At 48.6% G+C, this 19585-nt stretch overlaps 1 protein-coding gene across 1 annotated transcript in view; it reads right to left on the reverse strand.

Annotated features, from left to right (window-relative positions):
* Positions 1 to 19585, reverse strand: part of LOC144817693 (long-chain-fatty-acid--CoA ligase ACSBG2-like) — a 383515-nt gene that overhangs the window by 127208 nt on the left and 236722 nt on the right. Inside the window, exon 9 of the mRNA XM_078674441.1 lies at positions 1963 to 2144. Coding sequence (XP_078530567.1) covers positions 1963 to 2144 — 182 coding nt within the window. The remainder of the gene's footprint in view (positions 1 to 1962; positions 2145 to 19585) is intronic.

Raw genomic sequence — 19585 nt, forward strand, 5'->3', positions numbered from 1 at the left:
GCCCTACGATGTGTTTGATATAAAGGTGAAAAGTGAACACTATGGTTTTGCCTGAATCTTCTACATAGTATCCTGTTGAAAGAGCTCAGTAGAATACATATGGTTATACAATCATGAGTACAATAAACGCATACCTCACAGAGTGGTAATATTCATGTATTACCCTTCTGTATCTTACAAAAATAAAATTTCCTTTGGGTGCAAGGATGGGAAGGGATATTGGAGTGCTCAATTCTGAGAGTTTTGAAAAACAAATTCATGCACACAAATAAATGGTTCTTTCTGAACACCAGCAGAATTCTAATTTGAAGATAGTAAGAAGAGAGTCATTTTTCTATATTTCAGCCCTGAAGAAGGGGCTGTTCTGCTGTGAAACACATGTTTACTGAATACAATGTTAAGTCTTGATGGCTGTGGATTGCATTCTATGTAACCACAAGATTATAAATTGTTGTTGGAAGTGTAATCTGTGTCATAAATGCCAGTACCATGATATCGAAATAATAAATATTAATCAATTGTAGAATATGATAATTGTTTGAATAGCTCCCTAGGAAAATAATCTTTCATTTCTGTAAATAACGACCAGGTTAGGCATCTGTCAAGTAGGTGGTAGTTTGCGCAGGGCCACTATTATCTTTACCTAAATTGAGTGTTTGAGGATAATAATAAATGTAGCACAACTCAATCAAGTGCAGCAAACCGGGAGGTTCTAATGTGCTTAATGTAGGCTTCTCATATTGATTCTCAGCAAATATGTCAGTGGCTTTTTTGCAACTGCTGCTTTGCTGTAGCTGAAATCACAAGGCCTTATCATGGGCAACTAAGCCTGAAATTCAGGTACAAATATTCTAATGTTTTGACTTCAATAAATATTTCCACACTTCAGACTTCAGAGTGGGAGAGATTTTTTGGGACATCCTAGACACAATTCACCTCTTGGTGGAACGATTCCTTGAACTTCAAGATACTCCAAGCACTAAATTCTTCAAAAGGCAAGACTTCTTGATGACTAGGATGGTCTGGGTGCAAATACACCCCAGAGCAGTGCTTAATGATATGCTATCACCTCAGTATTTACAGACAATATTTTGTCTAACTTTAAACAATCATGTGCATGTCACAATGTTTCCCAGTATTGCTTACATCTCCATTACATGGTTCCACCACAACTTCAGCGTTGACTTTCCCACCCCTTTCCTTAATACACCATTTCCATGAACCAACCTTGACCAGTATCCCATCTTACCTTTCTGCTCTGGATCTTGTTTGAGCACTCCCTGTTCTTGACATCCCCTCTCCTGTTGATTCTTACATCCCAGCCTTGACATCATCTAACTGTGGTGTGCACAGTATATGTACCCAGTCTCACACATGTGTTATGTGAGTTTGTGCTGGACTGATTGTGGAATTCTATATATTGTTCTCTGTGTTTTGAAAAATGCAAGCAAAAGAGACACATGAGAACAAGCTGGAGGCTGAGTGGTCTCAGTCCACTCATGATGTAGGTTGAGAGGTCATAGGGACATCCACGGTAGATGGGCAAGAAGAAAAGAGAAGGATGAAACTGATAGGTTAACATAGAGAGATGTAGACAAATTTGTAAGTTATATGAAAGAGTGTATGAGTGCAGCCACAGGGGTGGCATCAGTGGTGAAGGGGAGAGGTGGGAACCGATGAATGTGGTACAGTCCACTATTCAAGCAACATGATTTGTATCTGTCTAGTTAAGAGGGAGAAGTAACATTGAGAAAGTCAATAGATCTAATTGTAATATGCTACGAATTGCAAACACAGGCAAGCTCAAAGGGCACAGACCATTAAGGCAATGTCTCTTAATCCAGCCCCTTTCTGTGCCTCAAGTGTGATCTTGGATCCTCAGGTTTACAATGCCAACCATGCTTATCCTCTTTCAATACTTATCCCCGCATCTCCCCAGAAGAGATCCCATAGGTAGTATACCCATTCATCCGGTTGAGATTGGCCGCATAGCCACGACCCCTCGCCCAGGTTCTGATGGTCTTCTGAAAAAAAGATTCCTTAGACTCCATGGCCTGAGCTGCAGCCTGGATCTTCTCCCAGATCCTTGGCACTCCAAAGAAGAAGGCGGGCCGCACCTCCTTCAGCAAATCAATGGGAGAGCCCTGCAGTGGGAGAAAACATGGGGTGAGCTGGCAGAAAAACCCAATGAGTTGGTTCAGAATTAAATATTCTGTCTTCTCTAGGTCTTCCTAGGTCTGTAATTTGAATGTTCTGCAGCTGGACAAGCAGAAAAAAACGTATTTAATGTAAGTTCTCGTTTTTGAGGAGACAATACAAACTGGAAAAAAGTTTCAACATCAGCTGTTGGTAAGGAGATAATCTGGGCAGAGCATCTTCCTTCTTAAAATCATAACTGCAGCTGTACAGGTTTCTGCAGTAATGCAAATCACACCTATTAGTTCAGCTATTGACTTGCTCAAGACTGTTGACACAGAGATATCACAAAGTGCAGTACAGATTGTGTGTACAAGGAGATCAAGGAAGCATAGCTCCATCCATTGATGTGTCAGAGGACTGATGGAGGATTCAGCAGTCTATTAGTCAGAGAGTTACTGATACTGGCCAGCTTTTGTAATTCACCAGCCTAAAAAGCCAGGTTTTCCTAAGCCCTTTTCTAAATATGTGAGTCCTTTTGAGAGTCTTGACGGTGTAAATTTACATCACAGCTTGGCACCAGTAGAGGTTCTAAGTGCTGTCCGCTCAAGTCAGTCAACATCAAAGTTGATTCCTGGTATGGCGGAAACACAAGCAGGCCAATCAGAGACTGCGCACAGCAGACAGAATGTGGCAATCAGAAAATAGGTATATTACTCTGCAGCTACAAACTAAGATCCACCAAAAACTATAATCTTGCAATTTGGTTGGCTATCAATGTAAATTTTTGTTTGAGCTTATCTTTAAATTCAGCAACCCATTTCGTTAAATCAGACTATTGGGACAGGAATTTCCCCTGCATGGTACACCGGTGTGTTCCCCTTCCCCATGTGCCCCACTGCTTGTCAATCTAGTATCCGGATTTTTATTGTGACCCTGGTGTTAACTTTTTCTAGCACATGCGCAGAGCCTAGGCTTGTCGTTGATGGTTTGAGCTGGTAGCAGCATACCATGTTTTTTCAGACCTTCGTAATCTGTGTCATTATGAGAGAGACCACCCACTTGTGTAAAGTTCTGCTATTGCATGTCATCTAGATCCTTGCGCTGACATGATGCTTGTATATGGAGTGTGAATGCGTGTTCTGTGAACCTGCAGTATATGAATAATAGAAGGGCATGGACCTAATTTGGATGCCCCTGATTCAACATGACACAAGGTGAAAGATCAAGGCACCTTCTCCAGATAGCAGAAGTGCATTGTCTGCATTCTAAATGACTGTAAGGTAGAGATTCAGATGATGAAAGGAGAATGACGGAGGCAGCTCTCTGACTGAAAGGTAGAGATCCAGATGCTGAAGCAAGGATGATGTGAGCTGCTGCCCTCTGACTGAAAGGCAGAGATACAGATGCTGAAGACAGGATGAAAGAGGCAGCTCTCAGACTGAAATGTAGAGTTCCAGATGCTGAAGACAGGATGACAGAGCCAGCTTTCTGACTGAAAGGTAGAGTTCCAGATGCTGGAGCAAGGATGGTGGAGGCAGCTTTCTGACTGAAAGGCAGAGATCCAGATGCCGAAAGGAGGATGGTGGGGGCAGCTCCCTGACTGAAAGGCAGAGATACAGATGCTGAAGGGAGGATGACGGAGGCAGCTTTCTGACTGAAAGGTAGAGTTCCAGATGCTGAAGCAAGGATGGTGGAGGCAGCTCCCTGACTGAAAGGTAGAGATACAGATGCTAAAGCGAGGATGATGGAGACAGCTCCCTGACTGAAAGGTAGAGATACAGATGCTAAAGCGAGGATGATGGAGACAGCTCCCTGACTGAAAAGTAAAGATACAGATGCTAAGGCAAGGATGATGGAGACAGCTCCCTGACTGAAAGGCAGAGATACAGATGCTGAAGGGAGGGTGGTGGTGGCAGCTCCCTGACTGAAAGGTAGAGATCCAGATGCTGGAGCATGGATGGTGGAGGCAGCTCTCTGACTGAAAGGTTGAGATACAGATGATGAAGGGAGGATGGTGGAGGCTACTCTCTGACTGAAAGGTAGAGATCCAGATGCTGAAGCGAGGATGGTGGAGGCAGCTCTCTGACTGAAAGGTAGAGAGCCGGATGCTGAAGTGAGGATGGAGGAGGCAGCTCCCTGACTGAAAAGTAGAGATCCAGATGCTGAAGCGAGGATGACGGAGGCAGCTCTCTGACTGAAAGGTAGAGAGCCAGATGCTGAAGTGAGGATGGTGGAGGCAGCTCCCTGACTGAAAAGTAGAGATCCAGATGCTGAAGCGAGGATGACGGAGGCAGCTCTCTGACTGAAAGGTAGAGAGCCAGATGCTGAAGTGAGGATGGTGGAGGCAGCTCCCTGACTGAAAAGTAGAGATCCAGATGTTGAAGAGAGGATGATGGAGGCAGCTCTCTGACTGAAAGGTAGAGATCCAGATGCTGAAGCGAGGATGACGGAGGCAGCTCTCTGACTGAAAGGTAGAGATCCAGATGCTGAAGGGAGGATGATGTGAGCTGCTGCCCTCTCACTGAAAGGTAGAGATCCAGATGCTGAAGCGAGGATGGTGGAGGCAGCTCCCTGACTGAAAGGTAGAGATCCAGATGCTGAAGCGAGGATGACGGAGGCAGCTCTCTGACTGAAAGGTAGAGATCCAGATGCTGAAGCGAGGATGACGGAGGCAGCTCTCTGACTGAAAGGTAGAGAGCCAGATGCTGAAGTGAGGATGACGGAGGCAGCTCTCTGACTAAAAGGTAGAGACACAGATGCTGAAGGGAGGATGGCGGGGCAGGTCTCCGACTGAAAAGTAGAGATACAGATGCTGAAGCAAGGATGACGGAGGCAGCTCTCAGACTGAAAGGTAGAGATACAGATGCTGAAACGAGGATGGTGGAGGAAGCTCTCCGACTGAAAGGTAGAGCTACAGATGCTGACGCGAGGATGGTGAAGGCAGCTCCCTGACTAAAAGATAGAGATCCAGATACTGAAGCAAGGATGGTGGAGGCAGCTCCCTGACTGAAAGGTAGAAATCCAAATGCTGAAGCGAGGATGGTGGAGGCAGCTCCCTGACTGAAAAGTAAAGATATACATGCTGAAGGGAAGATGGTGGAGGCAGCTCTCCGACTGAAAGGTAGAGCTACAGATGCTGACGCGAGGATGGTGAAGGCAGCTCCCTGACTGAAAGATAGAGATCCCGATACTGAAGCAAGGATGGTGGAGGCAGCTCCCTGACTGAAAGGTAGAAATACAGATGCTGAAGCGAGGATGGTGGAGGCAGCTCCCTGACTGAAAAGTAAAGATATAGATGCTGAAGGGGGGATGGTGGAGACAGCTCTCCGACTGAAAGGTTGAGATCCAGATGATGAAGGGAGGATGGTGGAGGCTACTCTCTGACTGAAAGGTAGAGATCTGGATGCTGAAGCGAGGATGGTGGAGGCAGCTCTCTGACTGAAAGGTAGAGATCCAGATGCTGAAGTGAGGATGGTGGATGCAGCTGTCCGACTGAAAGGTAGCGATCCAGATGCTGAAGCGAGAATGGTGGAGGCAGCTCCCTGACTGAAAAGTAGAGATCCAGATGTTAAAGAGAGGATGGTGGAGGAAGCTCCTTGACTGAAAGGTAGAGATACAGATACTGAAGGGACGATGGCGGTGGCAGCTCCCTGACTGAAAGGTAGAGATATAGATGCTGAAAGGAGGATGACGGAGGCAGCTCTGTGACTAAAAGGTAGAGACACAGATGCTGGAGGGAGGATGGCAGAGGCAGCTCTCTGACTGGAAGCTAGAGATCCCGATGCTGAAGCGAGGATGGATAAAAGTAGCTCTGGGACTGAACGGTAGAGATCCAGATTCTGAAGCGAGGATGATGGAGGCAGCTCTCTGACTGAAAGGTAGAGATACATATGCTGAAGTGAGGATGAGGGAGGCAGCTCTCTGACTGAAAGGTACAGATACAGATGCTGAAGGTAGGATGACTGAGGCAGCTCTCAAACTGAAAGGTAGAGATCCAGAAGCTGAAGCGAGGATGGTGGAGGCAGCTCTCTGAAATGTAGAGATCATGGGGCAGATGTATCAAGATTCCATTTTGCGATTCCTAAATAGCGATTTTTAAGAAATTGCTATTTAGAAATCGCAAAATGGAATGTATGTAAAAATCGCTATTTTTTTGGGATTCCTTAATCTTCCTTATTTGCGAATTCGCATTTTGCGAATTCGCAAATAAGGAATAATTTCCCATGCTTTCCTATGGGCATGGAGGCTCATAGGAATGATTGTGAAGCAATTCTCAAATTGCGAATTCGCAATTTGCTAATCGCAATTTGAGAATTATTTCAAGGGTGCAGGGGTGTCTCAAAGACACCCTGCTGCACTCCTGAAATGTACATGTGTGTGCATATGGCGCACATACATGCCCTATGGCATATGTGTGCATCACATGCCACCTTCAAAAATGCCAAGTTATGCATTTTTTAAAGACTTCGCAAATTGCCATCAACTACAAGTTGGTGGTAATTTGCGATTTCTTAACCAAAAATCGCAATTCAAAAATACTACATACATAGCATTTAAGGAATCGCAAAATTGCGATTCCTTAAATGCTATGGCAAAATAAGGAATCGCACATTTTTGCTATTTCTTATTTTGCGAATTTTTGATGCATGCCAAAACATGCAAATAGACCGTTTGCGATTCGCAAAGGCCGAAATTCTGCGAATTTCGGCCTTTGCGAGTTGCAAAAGGCTTGATACATCTGCCCCCTAGAATCTGAAGCGAGGATGGCGGAGGCAGCTCTCTGACTGAAAGGTAGAGATCCAAATGCTGAAACGAGGAAGATTGAGGCAGCTCTCTGACTGAAAGGTAGAGATAGAGATGCTGAAGTGAGGATTGTGGAGGCAGCTCTCCAACTGAAAGGTAGAGATCTAAATGCTAAAGCGAGGATGACGGAAACAGCTCCCTGACTGAAAGGTAGAGATTCAGATACTGAAGCGAGGATGACAGAGACAGCTCTCTGACTGAAAGTTAGAGATCCAAATGCTGAAGCGAGGATGATGGAGGAAGCTCTCTGAATGAAAGGTAGAGATAGAGATGCTGAAGTGAGGATGGTGGAGGCAGCTCTCCAACTGAAAGGTAGAGAGGATGATAGGGGCAGCTCTCTGACTGAAAGGTAGAGATCCATGTACTGAAGGGAGGATGATTGAGCTAGCTCTTGACTTCACAGTACCTCTCTGAGAATCTTTGGGCTGCTCAAGTTTGCTATTTGGAGAGTGAAGTAAGGGTTGTACTTGACCCTGTTTGCAGAATTATAGTTGCATGGACCCCCGGACAATAGTGGAAAATGACCTCAACCATCACAGTTGAGTCGGAGTAGCCCCTGGTTACCCAGTGTCCCCTTGAACAGAGTCTGACAGAGGCAAAATCTTGCAATGCTCAAAATACATCCCCATTCTTGACTGTGAGAAGCAGAGACAACAAAAGAGGGAAATAGTGTACATTAGGCCCAGGGTGTTTAGTGCTCTCAGAATTCAGCCTCCTATCCCTAAGGAACAACGTTACCTCTCAAACTGAGTTCATGTAAATCGAGGCACCAAAGAATGTTATGTTATACATTTTTGTTAGTTATGTTAGATGTTATAACAGGTTATGTTATATTTTGTTATTTTATGCTATGTTACGTGTATTTGTAGAGTGCGTCTAACTGGGAGGTTGTCCTTCTGCTGAGAAGGTATGAGATTCGCCTGGTGGAGTGCCTATGGAAGAGCCAGGTCTTTAGCTCTTTTGGAATTCAAAAATGCAAGAGAATACTCTGATGTGTAGTGGCAGGTCCTGGATATGCTTGGGATATCTGCAAGAAGTAGTCCTGTCATGTGGATGAGTCTGAATGGTTATTGGAAGGAGATATGATTAAGGCTAGCCGGGCTAGTGTTGTGAAGTGCTTTGAAGATGTGTGTGTGGAAAGTCTGAACTGTGCACGTATGTGTACAGGGAGCCAGTGGAAGTCCTTGAGATGTGGTGTGATGTGTGTGGTGTGGGAGGCTAAGTGTCATTCTTCTGGATGATTTGTGGTTTTAAGGTGAGTTGTTTGCTGATGTAGAAGATGTTCACTTAGTCCTACTTGTTAGTGATAAGGGTGTGACAATTTTGAGTTCTTTGTCGGAACCCATTTGAAGATCATTACAACATCTTTAGGGTGAGACAGCATGAGGCTGTCATGACGTTGACTTAATGTCATGTTTAGCTGGCTGTAGATGATGATCCTGAGGTTCTTGGCATGGGAGATAGGGGCGAGGGCCGGTCCTTGCTCAGCTTGCCATAAACTGGAGTCCTGTGGTGATGGGTTCCTTCCAAAGGCTCCAACCTCTGTTTTGACGGTGTTAAGTTTAAGGCAGCCATTGACTTCAGTCATGCAGGTGGTCAGTTTGTTCTGGGTTGGTCGACTTGTCTAAGAGGGAGAGTATGAGCTGGGCGCAGGAGAGAATGTCAATGATGCACAGAGGAGGTTGCTGGTTTTCAAGGCTTAGGTGGCCACACAGACCCACTGGGTCCATTCAGTCAGGAGAGAGCAGATTCCAGTCTTAAGGTGGTGTCCAGTGAGGAAGTTGTGAGATACTGTGTTCTAAGAAGCGGAGAGGCTCAGGAGGATAAGGGTAGCTCTGTCTCCTATGTCCATGATTATGCATATGTCGTATATTGTGGCGATGAGGGCTTTTTATGCTGTGACTGGATCTGAAATTAGACTGTGTGTTGAGTAGTTGATATTGGTTTAGATGGTTGGTGAGGCATTTATGGATGAGTTTCTCAAAGACATTGGCTGGTTATGGAAGCAAAGAAGTGACTTTGTAGTCAGCATGTGTCGGATGGTCTGCAGAAGGCATTTTCAGCAATGGAGAACTGTGGCATATCTGCTAACGTGGCAGAAGTGATGGGGGCATTTGTAATTTGGATGAGGGTCACACTGATGGATAGAATTCCTCTAGTGAAGGTGGGGTGGGGGTATGTGACAGATGGGGCCCCGGAGTGGATGATGTGCATGGTGGTGGCACTTCGTAGCCAAGTGAATGTAGTTGTTTCCTTGGACATGACGGGGACCCTTACTGTAAGGTCTGTTGGGTCTGGCTGAGGCATAGATGTGTCATATTTGAAAGTTATCTTGCTACAGAAGAACTGCAAGAGTTGGTTGCAGAGGTCCTGTGAGTGAGTAATGCGGATGGCTCCTGCTGCTGGCAAGATTAAATCTTTAACAATGAGAAGACCTCTTTGCTGCTATTGGTGTTGGCTTCAACAACAACATGGTCACTGGAACCAAGCTATACTTGGCTGATGAGCCCTAACTAGGGCAAAATCGTTCCTAGGTTGCTTGCGTTACATTTCACAAAGGACATGGTGTAGAGGTTTGAACTGGAATGTTCCCATTGGAGCAGGATCAAGACTGATTTGCATATGGCTGGATCCAAACTGAGGAGGCATGGTGTTCAAAACAACAATGGACTGGGCTGCGGCCTGAGTAATTACCAGTGGCTGAGATTAATTCAAGATTTCAACCCATAACATTTTTTAATGAGTTGGTGCTGGCATCAATGCAGTCTTCGAATGCTGACCGCTTGGTGGTCTGGATAGGCTGGATAGCACCTAAGGGCGTGTGTGTAGGTGTTACTGTCAGCACTGGCTTTCTCCATCTGCGCTCCAACTGTTTGCAGTAGCGCTTCATCATCCTATGTTCCAGCTGGCTTGAGCCCTAGTTTAAGCAGCTTTGCTAGGCTTGAGGGGAGCCAGGTCGTAAATGCAGGTGGTGATCCAGTTGTTGATGGATTTGGATAAGCTGCAGTGTTTTGGCTGATGTTCCGTGAGTTGGGCCATAAAGACTTCCTTAGAGATGTTTTTTTAAGTTTTGGCAAGGTGTCCTTGTGGCGGTAGGTCTAAAGGTGGTGTGGTATGGGGATGATGTACTTAACAAGGGTGTGGTCTGTCATGCTGATTGACATCAGCTGCTCTAGTCTACAGGAATACTGTCGAAGGAGGTATGTCTCTGTAACATGTTAGGTAATAAACAGGTGTTAGAATTGGTGGTCTGTAGTTGGCACAGGTAGGTATTTGTGACAAATAGAGATATTCTCCTCTAGTCAGGGTAAGGGGTACACTCCTAAAATAACCACTGCTCACTCCCTTGGTAGCTTGGCACGAGCAGATAGGCTTATCTCAGAGGCAGTGTGTAAAGCATTTGTGAACACATACAGTAATCAAGTGACAACACTACAAATGGACACCACACAGGTTGTATATTTATAAAAATAAGTATCTTTTAAATAGAGTTACCACAAGACCATAAACAAGAAAAAGAATCTACAATACTATTAGAAATCAAGAGCTCTTGTTAAAAAGGCTTAAATCACGGTTCTGTGCGAGCAGGTAGCCCTATCCGGCTACAACGTTGCTGAAATAACAGAGAGTCTAACAAATCCAGCGGACTGCGTCGGTCCTGACCCACTCAAGTGTCGACAGACTCGGTCACAGTACCTTTACTTGATGCGGCAGGCACAGGCGTGCGAGTCGGTTCCGGCGTTTGTTGTGTTGCAGAAAAGAAAGCGTTGCAGGACGTGTTGTCCCTCGATGTGGTGCAGGCAACGGCCCATTGACAGAGTCGGTGGGTCCGAGGCGTACGGTGCTTCGTTGCGGTGCTTGCAGCTTGCGGTGCGGTGCGGCGACAGAGCCGGAGTTCGGGAGCTGGCGTCCATCAGTCGGACAGCGGTATGAGTCAGGCGGTGCGTCAAGAAGCGTGCGAGCGGTGCCCAACTCCGATGCATTCACAGGGCTCGAAGTCAGCAGCAGTGACTGGGTCGGTCAGACCAGTACGAGTTGGTGTAGCGAGGCGTTGCACGTCGCGGTGTCCACAAGTCGCGGTGCAGGCAACGGCTTGGTGACGGCAACAGGACGGAGTCAGTGAGCTCAGAGCTTGCATTGTTCGATGCAGACGTTGTTCGATACGGTGCCTACAGGACACCGGGCAGGTTGTGAGAGTCGGTGGCTCCGAGGCGTACGGTGCTTCGTTGCGGTGCTTGCAGCTTGCGGTGCGACGACAGAGCCGGAGTTCGGGAGCTGGCGTCGATCAGTCGGACAGCGGTAAGAGTCAGGCGGTGTGTCGCGAAGCGTGCGAGCGGTGCCCAACTCCGATGCATTCACAGGGCTCGAAGTCAGCAGCAGTGACCGGGTCGGTCAGACCAGTACGAGTTGGTGTAGCGAGGCGTTGCACGTCGCGGTGTCCACAAGTCGCGGTGAAGGCAACGGCTTGGTGACGGCGTCAGGACGGAGTCAGTGAGCCCAGAGCTTGCATTGTTCGATGCAGACGTTGTTCGATGCGGTGACTACAGGACACCGGGCAGGTTGTGAGAGTCGGTCACAGCTCCTTGCCGCTACAGCCACTGAAACAGTGTTTCTAGCAGCAATCCACAAAGGCTGGTGAAGTCTACTGGTCCTGAGACTTCGGTCAGGGGGCAAGCTCTTTTCAAAGCCCTTGGAGATCCTTCACAAGTTGAAAATAAAGCACACAAAGATCCTTTCTCCTTCCTTTGGCAGTCAGGCAACCACTGCAGGCCAATCCCCCAAGCAGCACTTCAGCTTAGGGATAGACTCTCCTCAGTTTCTTTAGGTGCCTCTCCTCAGCAAAGGTTTCTTTTTGTAGTCCAAAAGTGATCTAATTTCTTGGGATCAGGGTCCCAATATTTATACCCCAAAATCTTTTGTCCTATGAGAGCAGAGGGGCCTTTGCCTAGTTCTAACCAGTTCTGGAGCACTCTGTTTACAAGACTCTATCCCACAAGCAGTAGTGTGCAGGTAGGCCCGTTTGCAGAGTGGTGGAGAAAGGGGAGATGGCCTTTGAAGTTCTTACAGTAAACATGCACTGTGGGACTTACTGGAAGTAACAGGAGGGGTAGTTGCCCCCTCTGGATCCAAGGGGACTTCATCCTCTAATCAGCAGAGCGCCAAGAGTATCATTTACACAGTGCTGGATAAAGGTGGTGTGGCCTCTAAAGACATCTCAGCAATCCCAATGTTTGGGACTGTTGGATTGGCCCTTCTGGCAGGTTCACCCCTGAACTTTTTGCCTTGTAATATTACATAAGTATAGTGATTTCTGGTCTTTGCGCACTTTAGCACTGTGGCGCAGTGTAAAGTGCGTGCGCTCTCTGAGTGCGTGTGTGAGATTGGACTGTCCTCCCATAGGAATGCATGGGGGATATGTGTGTCCATGGTAGTTCCTGATGTGTGGGGAGTGCAGGCTTGAGTTTGGTATGTGCGAAATCGTGAGATTGAATGCTGCGCGATGATGTGTGCAGCATTCATGTGTCTAGTGTGGAATTGCCACTTCTAGTAGCTGGAGCTAGTTGGTGTGCCTGGCTCCAGAAGTCAGGATGGGTCTGCCCCGGTGGTGAATGGGGAGATCTGCATGTTGATGGCAGGAAGGGGCTGTACCTGGGACCTGAATAGGGCTTGGCTTTCCCTCCACAATGCTGGCTTCGCCCCCTGTGGTGCGACTGATGACCCTAGCCTGTCCTGTGAATAGGGCGAGGGGCTGAGCAAAACAAAGTGCTCCAGAACCAGCTGCGTCTGGTTTTCCCCCACCCTGCACCCTAGAAACAAAGGGATTTGGTGTATAAAAAGAGGCTGTGACCTCATGTTAAATGTTCTTGTTCTTGTTTCCTGACTAGACTCTACCAGGGGCGTGCTGCTGCTGGGGCCCAGGGGAAGGCTTGCCTCCCTGGGCCCTGCCCAGCCCCTGGATGTCCTGGAGGCATTTCCTTGTGGGGAGCTGCTTGCTCCATCTTTGCTGTCCAGGACTCCTTGCGGCCCTGGTTGCTCCAGTTACCCTGTTAAAGTGAGTCTTTTGCCCCTAGCACCTGGGAAGCGCTTTATTTTTAAAATACCCTGTCATTGAGGGAGCCTAGCCCTCCTTGCTGCAATTATTATTCGCAGCGCAATGCTGCCCTTTTCCCTGAGGAGATTCCCCTGGTGTGCCCACCCCGGGTGCCCACACCGCGTTTTTAATTATTTTTATTGACGGGTGCCCACCCCGTTCATAGGAGCCTCAATGGGTGCCCAACCCATTTCTATTTTTATTTGATACTTCGAGGGTGCCTACCCCTCGGTATTGCCCCTGAAACAGTAATGGCGCCACCGCAGCCGCTGCAAAACCGGAAGCCACGCCCACGCCCGCCTGACTGTGGGCGGGGCCGGGAGTGGATCCCTTCCGCTTCCCCCTACCTGGGGGAAGCCAATGTCCGCCTTTTCGGTCTCCCGTGTGGAGAGGGAGACCGGAGATGCTGCCCGCCCGCCGCAGGAAGCAGAGCGAGTGGTGCGGCGCTCCCATGCGATGGAGGGAGCCCCTGGAGAAGAGTGAAGCAGGCGCACAATAGAGGCGGGGCTCTTGGGTGGAGAGAGTTCCCCAAAGCGCCGCCATCGCCCGAAGAAGAGAGCCTCGCCGTGCTGAGCCGGTAAGTGAAGCCGGCAAGGGGGAGGGCAGTAGGGAAGCACCACGCCGGTGCCTCCCTTGATGACATACCTGTTTCCGCTCCCCCGGGGAGCTCAGAGTTAGGGCGGTCCCGGATGGCAGTGGGCCGCCCCACCGCTGTACTGAGCCATGCGGGGCTCCAGCAATGGGAGGATGTTCGAGAAGACCCCAGTGGGGGTCCTGAGTACCAGGGGGGCCCCTGTTACCGCCCCGGAGGGCCCCAGGGATTTCCAGAGCCTAGATGGCTCTTAGGGGGCACAGTTACTTTTAAAGCCCCAGTGCTAGGGGACCCGTGTTGTTTCAGAGCGCTAGTGCGCTCCACAATGGGCATAACTGACTTCAGAGCCATGGGGCTCCAATGATGGGCCACATGTGTGTTCAGAGCCTAGAGGGCTCCACCGTTTGCGTCATATGCATTTTCAGAGCCCCGTGTGGCTCCAGCAGTTGGCGCAGTCTTTGTTCAGAGGGCCAGTGAGGGCCCATGCCGCAGTTTGCTTTCCAGCGGCCCAGCAAGTAGTGGGCAGCTGCCCTGTTTAGGTTCTTTCCTTTCTAGGGACTTGTTCTCTGGACTCAGGAGTGAGTCGCACTCCTTCGCCCCTACTTTGGCCTTCCCCAGCTGCACAGCACTTAGTGCCAGCTGCAGCGTTTAGGCCCTGTTCTTGTCCTCAGCTGCCCAGCAAGTAGTGGGCAGCTGCTACGTTTAGGTTTTGATGCAGTGGCGCAAACTGGACCCTAATGTGATTTATGTGCTATTGTGATTTATGTGCTAATGTTTTGGATGCTAGGAAATGTACTGTGTATAGTATGTTTTGCGCACCCTGTGTTCTGATACCTATAGACATATGTTTATGCTTAGGAGGTTGTTTTACCTAGTATAGGTTATGCTAGTGTGTTCTTGGTTCCCTGTGTGATATATGCCTAAGGTGGTTAGGATTGCATAGGAGGTGCTTACCTGTTACCAGTGGTTACTGGTTGTGTGCTACATTTGCTATTTTATGCTACAATTGTTCTATGTTCTAAGTGCTAGTTCTACCAAGTGCTTATTCCTGACAGTGGTCCATGTGGCCCTGTCCTATGTACATAATCCCCTGTAAAGTCTGCCTGTGCCAGTTGGCACAGTGTAAAGTGTGTGTTTATTATCTAATGTGTTTGGTATAATACAAAGGCTATTTTTATATATAACCTTGTGTGGAGTTCCTTTTGTGGGGGGCCTGGGATGTTTTTGCTGGTGGGTGCGTGCGCAAATGCTTTACACATTGCCTCTGGGATAGGCCTGACTGCTCGTGCCAAGCTACCAAGGGGGTGAGCAGGGGTTATCTTTTGCGGGTGACTTCCTTGCCATGACTAGAGTAGTGGTTTCTGCCTGGCTTTGGCGCAAGCCTTAGCCAACCAGAAATACCCATTTCTAACATTAGTGGCAGCGGTGCGATATGGACTTGTGTTTGCGATGTACCACAGCGACATTGGCTTCACTACAAAACTCTGCATTTTAGATAATCACATGGAAAGGGATTATTGTTTTTAAGTTTGTTCTAAATGTCATTTCTTTGGAAATATGTTTCTTGTGTGAGTTGGGTGTCACTAGCTCGGGAGAGTAGATCATCCCCTAAGTGCAGTATGAGTTTTCTGGATTCCCCAGAAAGGGTGGAATCCAGTGGTGGCAGCATAAGTGTGTCCAGTGCATGTGTTCCCCGTCCCGTTCCCGGAGTAATGGTACCTGTGTCACGTGGTGGTCAGATTGAGAAATCAGGGGCGGTAGAAACTATCTTACCAGTCTTGAGAGGGGTTTGGGGATGAATGTGTGATGTGCTGGATGAATGTGAACGTCCCATTCCCCGTTCCCGGAGTAATGGTACCTGTGTCATGTGTGGTCAGGTTGAGAAATCAGGGGTGGTAGAAACTGCCTTACCAGTCCGAGGGTGGGTGTATGTGGATGAATGGTGTGTTGTGCTGAATAATTGGTGTGAGTTCTCGGAGATAGGGAGCTTGCTGAATGATTGGGAGTGATTCCACAAGGAGTGGCTGAGGTGTCTTCCAGCCCAGCGTGGTGGAAGAGGTTCAGAGTAGCCCAGCTAGGTCCCGGTGTAGGGGCCCACGTCCTGTTTCTGAGGAGAAGGAGTGGGTGGGACTGCGTGTCTCCAGTTGCCTGAAACACAGTCTCAGGGCCTGGATTGTTTCTTAAGGGAACATCAGGTCGGGGGCCTAGGCTGTACTAATAGGCCATTTGAGGAGGATCTCCCAGAGTGTCTGGAGAACATGGAACATCTGTAAGCAGGGTTCCAGTAGTTCTGGTGTCTGGCAGTACCGCTCCAGTTGGGAGGGTGCAGAAGTCCAGATGGAGGGGTGCGAGGGGGATAGGCTCCCCAGTGGAGGAACCAGTGGGTCAGGGGCCAGCCAGAAGGGTTGTGTCGCCGGGGAGTGACCATGGTGATGCCACTTCTGTCCTGAGTGACAGGCAGACCTGCTACACGTCACATTAGTTATGTGTCACCCTCAAGGAAGTCCTGGTGCGCCAGGCATCTGACCAAAGGGTACGTCCCTCGGTTGGGGAGCCAGTAGCCTGTGGTTCCGGATCTGGACGTAAGGGCAACTGTAAGTAGTGTCCTGAAGTTACAAGAAGAAACTTCTGCCTGAAGAGAAGGAACCGGGTAAGCTGTATGGAGGAGTACTGTCCCTGACCTGGGGGATTGGCCTGCAGTGGTTGCCGTACTGCTGAAGGAGAGGAGAAAGTCTTAGACGTTATTTTCAACTTGTAGAAGTCCTGGTGCGCCAGGCATCTAACCAAAGGGTAGCGTCCCTAGGTTGGGGTGCCAGGTCAGGAGGGGGACTACACTGCCCCCTCCATTAGACTGCACAGCCCCAGGGAGCTTGAGGTCCTTCCTGAAAGTTTGTAGGGTTGGGGAGCGTCTGATGTTCAGAGGGAGCACGTTACAGGTCTTGGCTGCGATGTGGGAGAAAGCTCTCCTGCCTGTTCTGTTCTTGTGGATCCGGGGGACCTCTGCCAGGGTGAGGTCAGCGGAGCGGAAGTTCCTCTTGGGTACGTGGAAGGATAGTCTCTCAAGGTATTTGGGTCTGATGTTGTTGAGGGATTTGTAGGTGTGGGTTAGGAGCTTGAAGGTAACTCTCCTCTCGACCGGGAGCCAGTGAAGATCTCATAGGTGTTGAGTCATGTGTTTGTGGCGTGGAGTCCCAAGGACGAGTCTGGCGGCGGTATTCTGGATGGTTTGGAGTCTGTGAAGGAGAGATCTGTTGATTCCGGCGTATAGGGTGTTGCCGTAGTCCAGTCTGCTGGTTATGAGCACGTGGGTGACGGTCATTCTGCAGTCAGGTGGGATCCATTTGAAGGTCTTGTGGAGTATGCGCAGGCAGTTGAAGCTTGTGGAAGCGACGACGTTGATCTGGCGGTTCATGGAGAGGGAAGAGTCGAGAATGATGCAGAGGTTGCGTGCATGGTCTGTAGGCATGGGTGGGTTCCCGAGGACAGGGGGCCACCAGGTTGTCCCAGGCTGAGTTGCAGGTTCCGAGGATGAGGATTTCGGTCTTCTGTAAATTAGGCTTGAGGCAGCTGTCCTTCATCCAGGTTTCTACGTTCTTCATTCCCTCCTGGTGTAAAAAAAAGTTCAATCGGGTCGGGGACAATCGATATTTGCCCGGCGGTATTGCCTCTGTGACCCTCTAGTTATTTAAATCAATGAAGAGGCAGGCGCTGGAGACTGGAAAGCAGGAAACAAGGTTTTTTTATTCTCTCCGGAGGAGAACACAACGAAACGGACAGAAGGTATCGTTCTGAGGTGCTCTAACTGTATTTCTGAGGCCTGGCCTCTTATATCCACATTTATGACTTTATTGCAGATTACACATACATGTTTAAAGCTTTGATGTATGGAAAAGACATTCTCGGAACTCCCCTTTGGGCCCGTTCCCACACACATTTACAGTTGAAGTCCCCACCCTAGTCACAACAGGTGATGAGCATCGCGCAGCTGGATAATCCGCCGATTCACGGAATGTGGGGAGTTTGATCGGATCTCATGGGGTGGGGGCTTTGATCAACCCGGGGATTCTTTGATGGGGGAAGCTTTCTATTGTACGGGGAGGGGCAAGGATGGTATCGGCAGAGCTGGGTGTCGGCTTGGGAACGGGGAGGACAAAACGGGCACACGGGGAAAAAGGGGTTTGCATCTAAGGGCCGGAGATCATGAAAGGAAAGCAGGGAGGCGTCGCGCTGGGAACAGGATGAGGGCCTGGGGCAGAGCAGCGCCGGAGAGGGGTTTATGACTCAAGGCAGGTGCAAGCAGGGGGTGGTCAGCGTGCGGGCTTAGCGAAGGCAAAGGGCTATGTCAGGGGCCAGCGGCATGCAAAAGGGTTTGTTCTGATCGGGGCATCTTAAAATGGCGGGCGCGCACGACAAAAGTGTGGCATCAGGGAAGAGGCAAGATGGCGCAGATAATGTTCACCAAAACGCACTAATTTTCCACAGTCCTCCCTTTAACATATTCAAGACATCTTGCTGGTTCATTTTCTATTCGGTTCTACTGTGGTGAGCATGAGAAAGAAAACGGTAGGAACCCTAGAGGAAAAGAGTTGCAAACAATACATTTTAACATTTCTAGTTTTTAGGAGGTGGGCCTATTTGATAAACTTTGATCAATTTGTTTAGCAGGAAAGTCATAGGAATGAAATACAAAAACGGCGAGCAGCAAGTACATATCATAACGTGAACTGGCAGGTTAATACATGTTTCAGATTCGGATTGGAGCAGGATCAATACAATGGCGGCTGGGAGAGAAATGAGGCGTAGCAAAACGGTGGTTGAGGATGTCGAATGTTCGAAGTTTTATGAGTTCTCATTGTTCTTTGTGGTCTTTCGTTGGCGCTGTTGAGCACCGGCGGTGGAGCTACAAGTCCAGCTCTGTTCTAAGTTCTGCGTTGCAGGGCACGACCCTTTCCTCGCGTTTCTGGTCGGAAAGGTCCTTTTCGCCCTGTGTCCTTTGAGGTGATTGTCAGAAAGTTCCGATGGAAGAAGAGCGTTCAAAACAGTCCATAGGGTAGGTCAGAGGAAAAAGGGGGATGGAGCAAGGCCAAATTGGGAACAAACTAGGGGAACGAGAGACTTCAAATGGGCGGGCGTGCGACGGAATTCAGAGAGCGGGGACTTGTCGAGAGGCACTGGACGTCGAGCAGGGGCATCAGGTCGACCCTTTCTTTTCATGCTGTCGAAAACAGTGCCTCGTCCTGCAGCTCCTTTCAGTCGTGGTCTCGCCTTGGCTAATGTCGCAGGTGTCCCTTAGTCTGCAGTCGGGCCTCGTGCTCCCACATCCGGTCCTTCTCTCCTCCAACAGCAGTACCCTTAAACAAGTTTGAAAAGACAGTCTTTAGAAAATTTGCAGATGAAGATAATCAAAAAGTCTATTTCTCTCCCAGCTCCAGGCAAAGAATGAAAATGTCCGTTATATTTAACGTTCACAACTGGCATATGAATGACCGGTGGCGGACCTGTTGGATTTACTATGACTTTCCTTCATAATCATTTATTACAGGCATGACAGTTCATCTGATGGTAACCCTCCTTCGGGAGACAAATCTGGCAAAGATATGCCGTTCTCTAGAGTTTCACATTTACAAAAGGGTACAGTGAGTCGTCAACATGGTACTACACAGGTATTTTGCTGAGAGACGAACATGGCTAAACATTTCCTTTCTATCGGTGCATCCTGTTTTTCAACTACTGCGGGGTTCATTTTGATGATTTCTTTACCTTGGTCTAGTCTGTTAACCTTGTAAAACATCATTCTGGGTCCTACGTAACCTTTTACAGCCCGGTTACTTAACTAGGAAGGACAGGGGTTTTATGGGAAACAACCAGGGACATAGACAGGGGAGGTAACGGGGGTGATCGTTTTTCTGGTTTGGGTATTGCGACGATTCGGGGAGGGGAGGATCGCGTATTCTGAGGTC

The sequence above is a fragment of the Lissotriton helveticus genome, chromosome 2_1, assembly GCF_964261635.1.
Source record: "Lissotriton helveticus chromosome 2_1, aLisHel1.1, whole genome shotgun sequence".
Taxonomy (NCBI): Eukaryota; Metazoa; Chordata; class Amphibia; order Caudata; family Salamandridae; genus Lissotriton; species Lissotriton helveticus.